This window comes from Rhinoderma darwinii, chromosome 6 (assembly GCF_050947455.1).
Source record: "Rhinoderma darwinii isolate aRhiDar2 chromosome 6, aRhiDar2.hap1, whole genome shotgun sequence".
In the NCBI taxonomy this organism is placed as follows: Eukaryota; Metazoa; Chordata; class Amphibia; order Anura; family Rhinodermatidae; genus Rhinoderma; species Rhinoderma darwinii.
In genome coordinates, this window is record NC_134692.1 from 26,700,287 (window position 1) to 26,713,022 (window position 12,736).

At 38.9% G+C, this 12,736-nt stretch overlaps 1 protein-coding gene across 1 annotated transcript in view; it reads right to left on the reverse strand.

Moving 5' to 3' along the window:
• Window positions 1–364: 364 nt before the first annotated feature.
• Window positions 365–12,736, reverse strand: part of DPP4 (dipeptidyl peptidase 4) — a 56,829-nt gene continuing 44,457 nt past the window's right edge. Inside the window, exons 17-26 of the mRNA XM_075831033.1 lie at window positions 11,035–11,082; window positions 8,109–8,207; window positions 5,567–5,636; window positions 4,801–4,995; window positions 4,010–4,064; window positions 3,673–3,772; window positions 3,344–3,408; window positions 1,872–1,944; window positions 1,276–1,349; window positions 365–604 (exon numbers count right to left, since the gene is read on the reverse strand). Of these exons, the coding sequence (XP_075687148.1) occupies window positions 506–604; window positions 1,276–1,349; window positions 1,872–1,944; window positions 3,344–3,408; window positions 3,673–3,772; window positions 4,010–4,064; window positions 4,801–4,995; window positions 5,567–5,636; window positions 8,109–8,207; window positions 11,035–11,082 (878 nt within the window). The 3' untranslated portion in view covers window positions 365–505. The remainder of the gene's footprint in view (window positions 605–1,275; window positions 1,350–1,871; window positions 1,945–3,343; window positions 3,409–3,672; window positions 3,773–4,009; window positions 4,065–4,800; window positions 4,996–5,566; window positions 5,637–8,108; window positions 8,208–11,034; window positions 11,083–12,736) is intronic.

A 12,736-nucleotide genomic window follows, 5' to 3' on the forward strand; every position in this document is an offset into this window, starting at 1 on the left:
ATGTGCATAACCCATTTTAATTTTTCTTGAATTTAAGATAAGCTTTAATAGGTTTACTAATTAGGACAATATTATTGAGTACATTCTGTTTTAATTAGACACTAGTTGAAAATTCATAAACATGAGGAACAATTCCAAGTGTGTGAGTATTCCCAGATCACTTCTCTTGTCGTATAAAGGAATATGTATATTAATGTGGACAATTCCACCCGTTATATGAGGAGTTTAGGTCAACATAAAAATAGTTTATTTTCCTACTATAATAATTCATTAACTATAAATGAGGCAATAGGTTCTCTATTCAAAAATATGTATACTCAGAAATGTATGTCAAATAGACGGCATGTTTTATTCATTGATACAGTAGTTACCAAAGTTGTGTCCTTGGCTTCGGTATTTGCTCCTGAATTTATTGATCTTTAGTTATTTATGATCATTAAAAAAGAAGTGTCTTTTCATTTGTCACAGTGTAAAGGTCAGTGTCCCACATTTCATTATTACATTGTTATTGAAGATTGAAACATTGTTTCAAATAATGACTCATATGGGTATAGATGTGCCTGCTGGCCAGCCCTCCAATTCCATGGTCCTTATCGGTGTACCACTGAAAAAGAAGAGGACATACGGTTGTAAAAAGCAATTTCCTCTTATTTATATAGCATAATCCACAGCATTATAGATATGAGATAGATAGATAGATAGATAGATAGATAGATAGATAGATAGATAGATAGATAGATAGATAGATAGATAGATAGATAGATAGATAGATAGATAGATAGATAGATAGATAGATAGATAGATAGACAGACAGACAGATTACATACATTTAGTCATGAAATAGATGACTGGTAAAAAAACCTCCTTCAGTAGACATCATAGAGGGACGCTTCCCCTCCATCAGCTATAGAGGAGCACCACTGCAAACAGTGTCTCTCGCTTTGGTGGTGTTAGTGTGTGTTATACGGTTGCTTATTCACTACAACTGCAGGAGAAATGTGTAGGCATGCCCCAGCAACGACAGCTGATTGCCAGGGGTTTCAGAAGACGAACCAGAGAAGTTGATAAAACTGTCCATACTTGCGTATAATTTACAGCTGCCTCCCACACTGTTCCACCTATTGTTGGTCATTGAGATTCTCCTACTCTGTGTCCCTATATACCTAGTCTACAGGCAGCATCAATATTCCTAATCTAAATTCTATCAGATCGCTTTTAAATGACACATGACAGTGCCTATTTTGACTTTCAAGCTGAAATAGATGATAAACTTACCATAGTCTCAAAGTCTACTCCGGCATCAACAAGAGCTTTGGAAATATGTGCTGCTTGTTGGAAGTGAACATTGTCTAAGTAAAAAATAAAAATGTCAACATAAAAAATGTAAGATTTTCCTCCAGCAAATTACAGACATAAAATCCTAGATTTTGATTAGCGTTTGACTCATCTTGTGCAGACCACCCTTTGCAGAAGACCACCCTTGATCAAGACAGATTCTTTTGTGACGGATTTTGCATTTCTTCATATCCTATGTATATTTGTACTTTTCTTTGAGAGGACAACCCTTCCAGAAGATGATTTTGTAATTTTGGGTGGTCTTCTCAAAGAGGTATTTGATGACTGTTGACTAATTCTTGAGGAGCAAAAATGGTTAATAGTGAACATGTGTTAGCATCATGATAGATTCAGTCTTTGATTCCCATGAAATAATTACATTGCTAATAATTTACATTTGCCGACAATTAGTGTTAAAATAAGGAGTTCTGTCTCGGCCATCATGATGTAGCATTTGGCCATCAAATTTCTGTTTTGTCAGTTCTGATGCTAGAAATCTGTCACGGGTACTAGAAGACTAATTAGAGGAGGCTCACCATCTGCTGTGCCGTGGATTAGAAGGTATCCCACATCCTTAAACTTCCCTGCTCTAGACATGACCGTTGAACTCTGCAATGCAAAAAAGTATTTGACTCATTAGAATATAAAATTAAATGTGGTTATGCTATAATTTAAAGGGTCCCTTTGATGAAATCAAATCATATATCAAGATATATGCACAGATTGAAGACTGTTTTTTGCATAATTATTCTTTTAACAGCCCTGCTCCTTTTTTACATTCTTAAATTAAACCTTCCTTTTCTCTTTTCCATGGATGCATTTTTTTTTATTTAGAAAATTATAAGTATAATTTAAAAAAAAAACATAAAAAAATAGCATAATCAACAATAAATGAGGGTGCTGGGAAGGTAGACATGGAGACAATCAGGGAACATCACCGCAGAGTCCGGGAGAATAACATGGTTGACAGATAGGTCCACCATTTTTTCTTATCTTTTTTTAAATTATTTTCAGCCATTTTATATTTCATTAAATCTTTGCTTATTTTGTTTGCCGGCAGTGGAAACATTGGTTAGCAAGACTGAGAAATATTGTTGTATGTTAAAAAAGTATTCGGCCCACAAATTGGAGATAAAATACAAAGAATATTTCATCTCCAATTTGTGTGCCGAATACTTTTTTATTTTACTGAGAATTGGGTTGGGCCCCTATTCGTGCACCCCCTTGAGCTAGTGCTATCTTAACTTTTACACAAATATTATTGAATGACAGAGACCCTTGTAGATCTGACATTGCCACCCCATGCCTCACAATGGCTTTTGCAAGGCAGCAACCCAAAATAAAGTGGTGCCAAAACTAATACGTACGGCTGAATAATTTAATTTTCTCTAGTGTTTCCTTTTAGCTTTTATTTCTTCCATTTACATAATTCGAAAAATGTTGAATATAGAGATAAAAGATTTAATTTAAACTAAATGAACCAACAGTAAAGACATTATGGTCATTAGGAAAACTTGAACATCATTTGGCTTAAAGCACGTACAGCCCCTTGGGGTCTTCTATTATAACTTAAATTAGCAGGTAAGTATCCCATACACGATCTCACATTGTGTGCCATCAACTTTGTAATTGAATGTAATATCTATTCATAAGGACAAAGTTATTTAACAGTAACATAATGGAAGAACTTAAAGCTGAGGATTAAGGCTGTGCTACATCAGCCGTTAGCCAGTATTCCAAAAAGGCATTCCGCTTTTAAGACTTCACTTCCCCAAAGACAAAGATCAAGACCATAATTGATGCCTTCAAATGTCTTTGAGAAACATTCCTATGTATAAGCGATGCCAAGTTCACAGAAGACGTCTCTGTTGGTTCTCAAATATAACAGATGATAAAGAAAGACTATTGTGTTTTGTTACAGAGAAGCGAAAACAATGAAACCAAATCAATGAAATGCCTGACATTCACATCAGATTTTTTCTTCTCTGATCAGTTCTCTGTGTCTTACGTCATAATTCTGAAGATTGTCTTCTGGTGTAGGAAGCCTCATGTACCTCTCGGTATAAATACTGTCTGCAATGGAAAGTTGATACAATACGTGACTAAACTACATAGAATTTAGATATTGATACATTTTACTTAGAATTGGACACAAAATGCATCTTTATATATCAGGTTTACATGTTAACGTTTAGTTGACTAGCTATAGAACGGAGGGAATTTGGCCAGTCTCTTATGCATTTGAAAGGACATAATCCCTAAATTGTCTAGATCTATAAAACTAAAAAAATCTTGACATTATATTGAGATTGAACTTAACAATAATCAGTTACGTACCATAATAATGCCAGCTTGATACAGGAGCTACCGCAATTCCACACTTGAACTCGCCACTTCCACTGCCAAGCACCATTGAAGATACATAACCACCGTAGGACTGCAAAAGCAGATGACTTTATCAGACTTTTTGACACACTGGTTGGGTACTGAAGTTCAGTTATTTATTATTTTACAGGGTATCATTTAAGCAAGAAATTATTTTCACTGTATGTTTATTGGCATTACTCATTATCGTCACAAGACTCACCATGATCCATGTACTGTATATCATTTTCTTCACTAGCTCATTCTAAAATAACCATCAGTACTATTATAAAGGAATTTTAAAACTTACCCATCCCCAAATAGCTATTCTTTTTTCATCAACAAATCCCAGAGATTTGAAATGCCTAAATGAGAAAGCACACACCGCTATTAAATAAAAAAAGTAAAATAATAGCCTAATAATACTAATAAACAGCAACCTTAAAATGGTAATAGTAAAATACACTTAATCCACGTCTTAAAGACAGACATCTGTAAATTGGTGTTCAAAGGTAAAGATGGAATTTAAATGATCATTACACCTTATGTGCTGGGCCAGATCAAGGTAAGTGGAGGATCCCAATAAAAATATTTGGTGGGGTGTTAGAATATCACTTGAAGGAAAAATCACAAAATAAAAAAACTCTACTATATTTATCGAATCAATATATCTCTATTCTTCCACCAGCTTTGTCCTCCATTTTTTCAGTGTTACATGTAGACGCCTCAGACAACATCAAAACCAGACAGTGGTGGCAATGGTGACGTGTATGACAATAAATATACTAACTTGGTCACCGGATTCCTTCTAGTTAGTAGCACACATGGGGCAACAGAGATCCCTTCCTTAGTAATAAATACTAGCTCTGCTACATATTTAAACTTTTATATTGTTGGAAGGACACTAAAAACTTTTCAAACTGCTATGTCTTGTCTGGAGGAACTGGAAGGTGGAGGCCCCTGGACAGCGGTCCTTTCCCTCCCTATCAATACATTTCTGTACAATTCTAATGTAATGTCATCTACTGTAAAGATAAATGTAATTTGTAAGATGAGGTTCATACTGTATTTTATTATTAACTTTAGAATATATAATGTCACCTGGCAGCTGCGATCTGATCTTCTACCTCTACTGTTCCAAGTCTTAGATATAGCTGGTGTAGGATTTTGTCACCCTGATATCCACTTCCTCGGCCATCAAAGCTGGCTACAATAATCTTCTCAGTACTGGCAAGGTACGTGGCCCAATTAAGTCTGAAATATTGATCCACCTTCTGACTGCAAGGACCTCCGTATCTGTAAAGAGTAAAACGTTTGTTAGTACAATATCAATATTACTATTACTATAATCAAGCACTACATAAATACTTGATGCTCCTTCTGCAGTCCTTCAGTATAGAAAAAGTCAGGGCTGGCCATACTGTAGGTGGGGTAAGGCAGCAGAACTGCCCCCCCCCCCCCATAATTGGAAGGTTTCTAGTAGCCTGACCGCACTTATCAGAATTTCATGGCAAATCTATTCAGTACTCTATGTCATAAAAGTTGTTGGTGGGAAAACCACTTTAACTTGTCATAGTAATAATCTAGTTGTTATGCATGGCAAATGTAATGAAGGATATCATGGGCAAACACTTGCCTGTTGGCACCTAGTGTACTATTAGTGCTGGTATAAGCTGGCATTGCATCATCATCTCGTGATGCGTTACACTAATACTAAGTGCAAGCATGAATAGATTATAGCAGGTGCCAAATTACATCTTCTCTCATGTTATATTACATATCATTATTATAAAAAATTCGATTTTAGTTTCATTTACTTTAAATAGTATAGCGCACATATGCAGAAAATAATGTGCAGAATTCTTACACATCAATCAGTAGCGGGTATTTCTTTGATTTGTCGAAGTGAGGAGGCAAGGTCAACTGATACCACAAATCTGAAAGAAGAAAACAAGAATTTCTATATATTTGTGTGAATTTAGACCAAGGCTGGATTTAGAGAGTAATGCCACATTGAGGTCTGATAGAGGCCACATCAAGCACTGAAAAATGGGATTAATATTGTCTTCCTCCCCAGACACTCATTTACATGGTAGCTAAACGTTCAACAAACTTCTGAAATGTCCTAGTGACATGTCAGAAGTTTGGATTGGTGGGGGTCCAAGCACGGAGACCGCCACCAATCGCTAGAACGAAGCAGCTGAAGCACTCCTGTGAGCGTTCAGCTGCTTCGTTTCTGTTCGGCTTTTTCCGGAAAGCCGATGTATCGGAGTAGGGGCTCATAGACTTTCTATTGAGTCCGTACACCAATACATTTATTTCCGGAAAAAGCCGAACAAAGACACGAAGCAGCTGAGCGCTCACACAAGCGCTTCAGCTGCTTTGTTCTAGCGATTGGTGGGGGTCTCCGTGCTCGGACCCCCACCAATCCAAACTTCTGACATGTCACTATGACATGTGATAAGTTTGCCGAACATTTATATAAACTTAAATGAGCTGTCCTGTAATAAGAATATTTCCTCTAAGGGCTCATTCAGACGAACGTGAATAACGTCCGTGTGCTGCGCAGGGAAATCACGCGGAGCACACAGACTTATTGATTTCAATGGGGCCGTTCACACATGCAGGAGTTTTCACGCAGCGAGTGTCCGTTGCGTAAAACTCACTGCATGTCCTATACTGTTGCGTTTTTCACACACCTATCGCCCATTGAAGTCAATGGGTGCATGGAAATCACACACAGCACACAGATGTACATCCGTGTGCTGTGAGTGATTTACGCATCAATTCAATTTAAAAAAAAAAAAGATGAGCTTTGCGAGTGCGTGAATAGCGCATGCCCTCGCAAAGAACACTGATGCATAACGGACCAGATTCACGCACGTTTTTCACGCACGTTCACACAACCTATTTTCAGACGTAAATGAGGCGTATTATGCCTCGTTTTCCGTCTGAAAATAGGGCTACAATACGTCGGCAAACATCTGCCCGTTCATTTGAATGGGTTTGCCGAAGTATTGTGCAGACGACCTGTAATTTACGCGTCGTCGTTTGACAGCTGTCAAACGACGACGCGTAAATTGACTGCCTCGGCAAAGAAGTGCAGGACACTTCTTTGCAATGTAATTTGAGCCGTTCTTCATTGAAGTCAATGAAGAGCAGCTCAAGATTTACGAGCGTCAAAGACGCCTCGCATAATGCGAGGAGGAACTTTTACGTCTGAAACGAGGCAGCTGTTTTCTCCTGAAAACAGTCTGTCTTTTCAGACGTAAAAGCCACTTCTCGTGTGCTCATACCCTTACACTCCTGTGAATGTAGCCTTAAGATGGTAGATGTTTTCTACAAACTGGACTTTTTGTCCAGTAACACAGCAGTAGAACATTAAATTCAGCCCTTCATACAATACAATGACTAATGATATTAACTTGTATTCTAGGATTAGTGGCCCTTTAAGAGGGGATCTTCCAAAGTATACCATCAACCGTGGCTGAATCCAAACTTTGTGCTACCTGATTCGGAAAGTGAGATAAATGGTCCTCCTTTCACAAATAGCTATAAAAGTCTGTGTTGGGAAAATCACTTTAACTTATCAGAGGAAAGAATCTAGTTGTTTTTTTAATTGATGAATATGGAACAATAAAATGGGCAGATAAGTGCTAGTCATCCTCATAAGTCGTGTTATACAGTCAGTTGATCTTTTAGTTTGAAAGAATCCACTTTGTATAAGGCAGGTTTTAAATGACTGTAATGCGGCCATATTTTAACGCAATACCAAGCCCCGATGTGGTTCCAAACCAAACTTTGATCACCATCGAACCCTTCAGTGATCTACGATCAGTTTGGTAGAACGATGGATGGTCTGGGTCTTGAAGTTGTAATATGGCCATTAAAATGCTGCGGTATTACAGCTGTGTGAAGCTGGCCTAACTTTCCTTTACAGGGCTAATAACACAACCAGAGGTGTAACTTGAAGCTCCAGGGCCCCAATACAAAATCTATAACGGCCCCCACCTGCCAAATATAATTTATAATACTGCTGTCTTTCCTATGCGGCTGAGAGGCTTTTGGGCGCACTCAGTCTCCAGGGCCCTCAAATGTTGACAATATCGATCTCGTGAGTAGTAGTAAATGAGTAGTGTTGTGGGAATCAAAAGAAAGAGCTTAAAGGGGTACAGGATTAGAAAAACATGCCTTCTTTCTTCCAAAAACAGCGCCACACTTGTCCACAGGTTATGTGGTGTATTGCAGCACTTCAATGGAGCCGAGCTGCAATTCCAAGCACAATACATGGACAGATGTGGGGCTGTGTTTGGAAGAAAGCAGCCATGTTTTCCTAATACTACACAACCGCTTTAATTCTTAGGATAAAAGACTTTCAATGGCACAAAAGTGCAGATATAGAGACTTACCAAATCCATGAAGTGATATAAAATTTCTTTCTTTTGTAGGCATTTGGATGTCATCGAGCAAAACTCTTAATTGTTCATTACTTTCCAAAACTTTTATTTCTTAAAGAAATATAATAAGGTTTTAAGAATATTACCATAGAGAAGACGAAGGAGAAGAGGAAGAAGAATATTTGTATTTAGCTTAAAATTTTTGAAGGCAACTATGGAAGAGTTAAAGGCTATGTACACCTTTGTGGGTTTATATATATATATATATATATATATATATATATATATATATATATATATACAAATGAACAAAAAGATCCAGCAGCACCAGTATAGTGTGGGTGCAAGCCAACGAGAGCAGACCAAGATCCCAATTATATACGATACAAAAATAGGCAGCACTCCATTCAAATCAAGGTGGAAAAAGAGGGTACTTTATTGTCCCATAGACAGCAACGTTTCAGCTCCTTCCACTTCAATAAATCCTATTTACAAAGTTACACTAATCACACGGGCTAATCTATTTTTATATATACAGTGAAGGAAATACGTATTTGATCCCTTGCTGATTTTGTAGGTTTGCCCACTGTCAAAGACATGAACAGTCTAGAATTTTTAGGCTAGGTTCATTTTACCAGTGAGAGATAGATTATATACAAAAAAAAATAAAAAATCACATAGTCAAAATTATATATATTTATTTGCATTGTGCACAGAGAAATAAGTATTTGATCCCTTTGCCATACAAGACTTAATACTTGGTGGCAAAACCCTTGTTGGCAAGCACAGCAGTCAGACGTTTTTTTGTAGTTGATGATGAGGTTTGCACACATGTTAGATGGAATTTTGGCCCACTCCTCTTTGCAGATCATCTGTAAATCATTAAGATTTCGAGGCTGTCGCTTGGCAACTCGGATCTTCAGCTCCCTCCATAAGTTTTCGATGGGATTAAGGTCTGGAGACTGGCTAGGCCACTCCATGACCTTAATGTGCTTCTTTTTGAGCCACTCCTTTGTTGCCTCGGCTGTATGTTTCGGGTCATTGTCGTGCTGGAGGGAAGGAGGTTGTCACTCAGGATTTGATGGTACATGGCTCCATCCATTCTCCCATTGATGCGGTGAAGTAGTCCTGTCCCCTTAGCAGAGAAACACCCCAAAAACATAATGTTTCCACCTCCATGCTTGACAGTGGGGACGGTGTTCTTTGGGTCATAGGCAGCATTTCTCTTCCTCCAAACACGGCGAGTTGAGTTAATGCCAAAGAGCTCAATTTTAGTCTCATCTGACCACAGCACCTTCTCCCAATCACTCTCAGAATCATCCAGATGTTCATTTGCAAACTTCAGACGGGCCTGTACATGTGCCTTGTTGAGCAGGGGGAACTTGCGGGCACTGCAGGATTTTAATCCATATGTGTTACCAATGGTTTTCTTGGTGACTGTGGTCCCAGCTGCCTTGAGATCATTAACAAGTTCCCCCCATGTAGTTTTCGGCTGAGCTCTCACCTTCCTCAGGATCAAGGATACCCCACGAGGTGAGATTTTGCATGGAGTCCCAGATCGATGTCGATTGACAGTCATTTTGTATGTCTTCCATTTTCTTACTATTGCACCAACAGTTGTCTCCTTCTCACCCAGCGTCTTACGTATGGTTTTGTAGCCCATTCCAGCCTTGTGCAGGTCTATGATCTTGTCCCTGACATCCTTAGAAAGCTCTTTAGTCTTGCCCATGTTGTAGAGGTTAGAGTCAGACTGATTAATTGAGTCTGTGGACAGGAGTCTTTTATACAGGTGACCATTTAAGACAGCTGTCTTTAATGCAGGCACCAAGTTGATTTGGAGCGTGTAACTGGTCTGGAGGAGGCTGAACTCTTAATGGTTGGTAGGGGATCAAATACTTATTTCTCTGTGCACAATGCAAATAAATATATATAATTTTGACTATGTGCTTTTCTTTTTTTTTTAAATATAATCTCTCTCTCACTGGTAAAATTAACCTAGCCTAAAAATTCTAGACTGTTCATGTATTTGACAGTGGGCAAACTTACAAAATCAGCAAGGGATCAAATACTTATTTCCTTCACTGTATATATAAAAATAGATTAGCCTGTGTGATTAGTGTAACTTTGTAAATAGGTTTTATTGAAAATTCCTTTTACTTTTGGAGATACAGCTGTTCTGTATTCTCTATACAGAACAGCTGTATCGCTATTCACTGAATCCGTTAGTCCCGCGGACCTGATGGGTTCAGTCTCGGCGGTAGTCGATCACATCTGCTTAGACTGAACCCTTCAGGTCCACGGGACTGACAGATACAGTGTAAAATGAGCGATACAACTGTTCCATAAAGGGAATACAGAACAGCTCTATCTCCAAAAGGAATTTTTAATAAAAAGTATTTACAAAGTTACACTAATCACACTGACTAATCTATTTATTAAAAAAAAACAAAAAACCTTAAGGCTATGTTCACACAGAGTTTTTTGCAGGTGGATTTTCCTCTCCCTGCACGCCGAATTTCGCTGCGTTTTTTGCCCACGGCCATTAAGCGCCGCGGGCATAAAACGCAGAAAAACACGCTTTCTCTGCCTCCCATTGAAGTCAATGGGAGGTCAGAGGCGTAAGCGCCCGAAGATAGGGCATGTCCCTTCCTTCTCCCGCGAGGTGGTTTTACCGCTCGCGGGAAAAAGACGCCTTCACCTCCCATTGAAATCAACAGGAGGCATTTTCGGGCCGTTTTTGACGAGTTTTGCGGCGCAGTTTCCGCGTCAAAGAACTCGTCAAAAAACTCTGTGTGAACATAGCCTAAAGGTTTACATAGCCTTTAAAGAGCAAGAAAATAACATTCCCTGCTTGACCTGAAAATGTGGTCCATTGATCTTCAGGCAGCAATGTGTCCTGCATATAGTTAGTAAGGAGCCATACAGAACTGTATTTTACCTGTATCATTGGTGCTGTTTTGAAGAGTATAGATAGGGATTCCTGGTCCTATTCATTGGAGAGACAGGGAGATACGTAAGCATGTTTAACAAGTTAAGATATTTGGGTTGCTCCTATCATTAGATTGATCCCATTATCACTGTATGTACTTGACTAATGGGTCTAGCGATTGCCATATTTTATACAACTTGAAAAATTCTAATACATTAAATATAATTTTTCTGACTTTTAACTTAGTAATAAGAGAATAAAAAAATTGCATTTACTGTGGTGTGACACAACTATACTGAGTAATATGATCAATACTGGTCGTGAAATGCATAATTTTATGAAATGGCAAAAATAGTGCAAATTGCTGTCAATTTATCAAATGGTGCATATGGAATGAGAAAATCGGAGCAACTTTTTAGACAGGTTAGACAGTTTCCTCTTCCTCATGACACTTCATGGCTGACGTACTTTACACAAATATTCTGCCCAAAAAATTGTGGTGCATTTTGCAATGCTTTAGGGTATGTTCGCACACTTTTTTGAGGCATTTTTTGCGGCTGTTTTTGTAGCTGTTTTACTATTGACACAATGAAAAACGGCTCCAAAAATGGCTCAGGAAGTGACATGCACTTCTTTTTACGGGGCATTTTTTCAAACGGCCACGTAAAAAATGCCCCGTCGGAACAAAACCACATTTTTCCCATTGAAATCAATGGGCAGATGTTTGGAGGCGTTCAGCTTTCGTTTTTTCCGCCGTTTTTCGGGGCGTTTATGGCCCAAAAAACAGCTGAAAATAAGCCGTGTGAACATACCCTTAAAGCCATGCTAAAGTTTTTGGGATACTGGTCAAAATTGCCAAGGGAGGTGCAAAAAGTGTCTAAAACACATAATATATTTGGTGCACACGATATACTGGACATTTTTACCGCAATTTTTGCTAGAATTCTGGTGTATTTTGCTCAGTAAATCTCCCCCAAAGTCTGTATACATTTTGTCTATTAGACTGGTTTCACAGAGCATTTTGGTTAGCATTTTTTTTTTTTGCACTTTTTTTTTGGGCAAACATGCTGCGGTCAAACGTAAGTTTAAGGCCTCATTTACACGAACGTGATATACGTCCGTGCGACGCGCGTGCTTTTCACGCGGGTCGCACGGACCTATACAAGTCTATGGGGGCATGCAGACAGTCCGTGAGTTTTGCTCAGCGTGAGTGCGCTGAAAAAAACTCACGACATGTTCTAAATTTCTGCGTTTTTCGCGCATCACGCACCCATTGAAGTCAATGGGTGCGTGAAAACCACGAAGGTCGCACGGAAGCACTTCCGTGCGAACTGCGTGATTCGCGCAAGAGCTGTCAAACTCTGAATGTAAACAGAAAAGCACCACTGTTTACTCGTTTTGACCGAACCCGGCAAAAAAATGTCAGGAGACAGTCACTGTCCAGGGTGCTGAAAGAGTTAAACTGGTTCAGCACCCTGGACAGTGACTTCCGATCACAATATACATGAACGTGTAAAAAAAAAAAGAAGTTCTGACTTACCGATAACTCCCGGCTTCTTCCTCCAGTCTGACCTCCCGGGATGACAATTCAGTCCAAGTGACAGCTGCAGCCAATCACAGGCCAAGCACAGGCTGCAGCCAATCACAGGCTGCAGCGGTCACATGGACTGCCGCGTCATCCAGGTAGGTGGGGCCGGATGTCAAGAGAGGG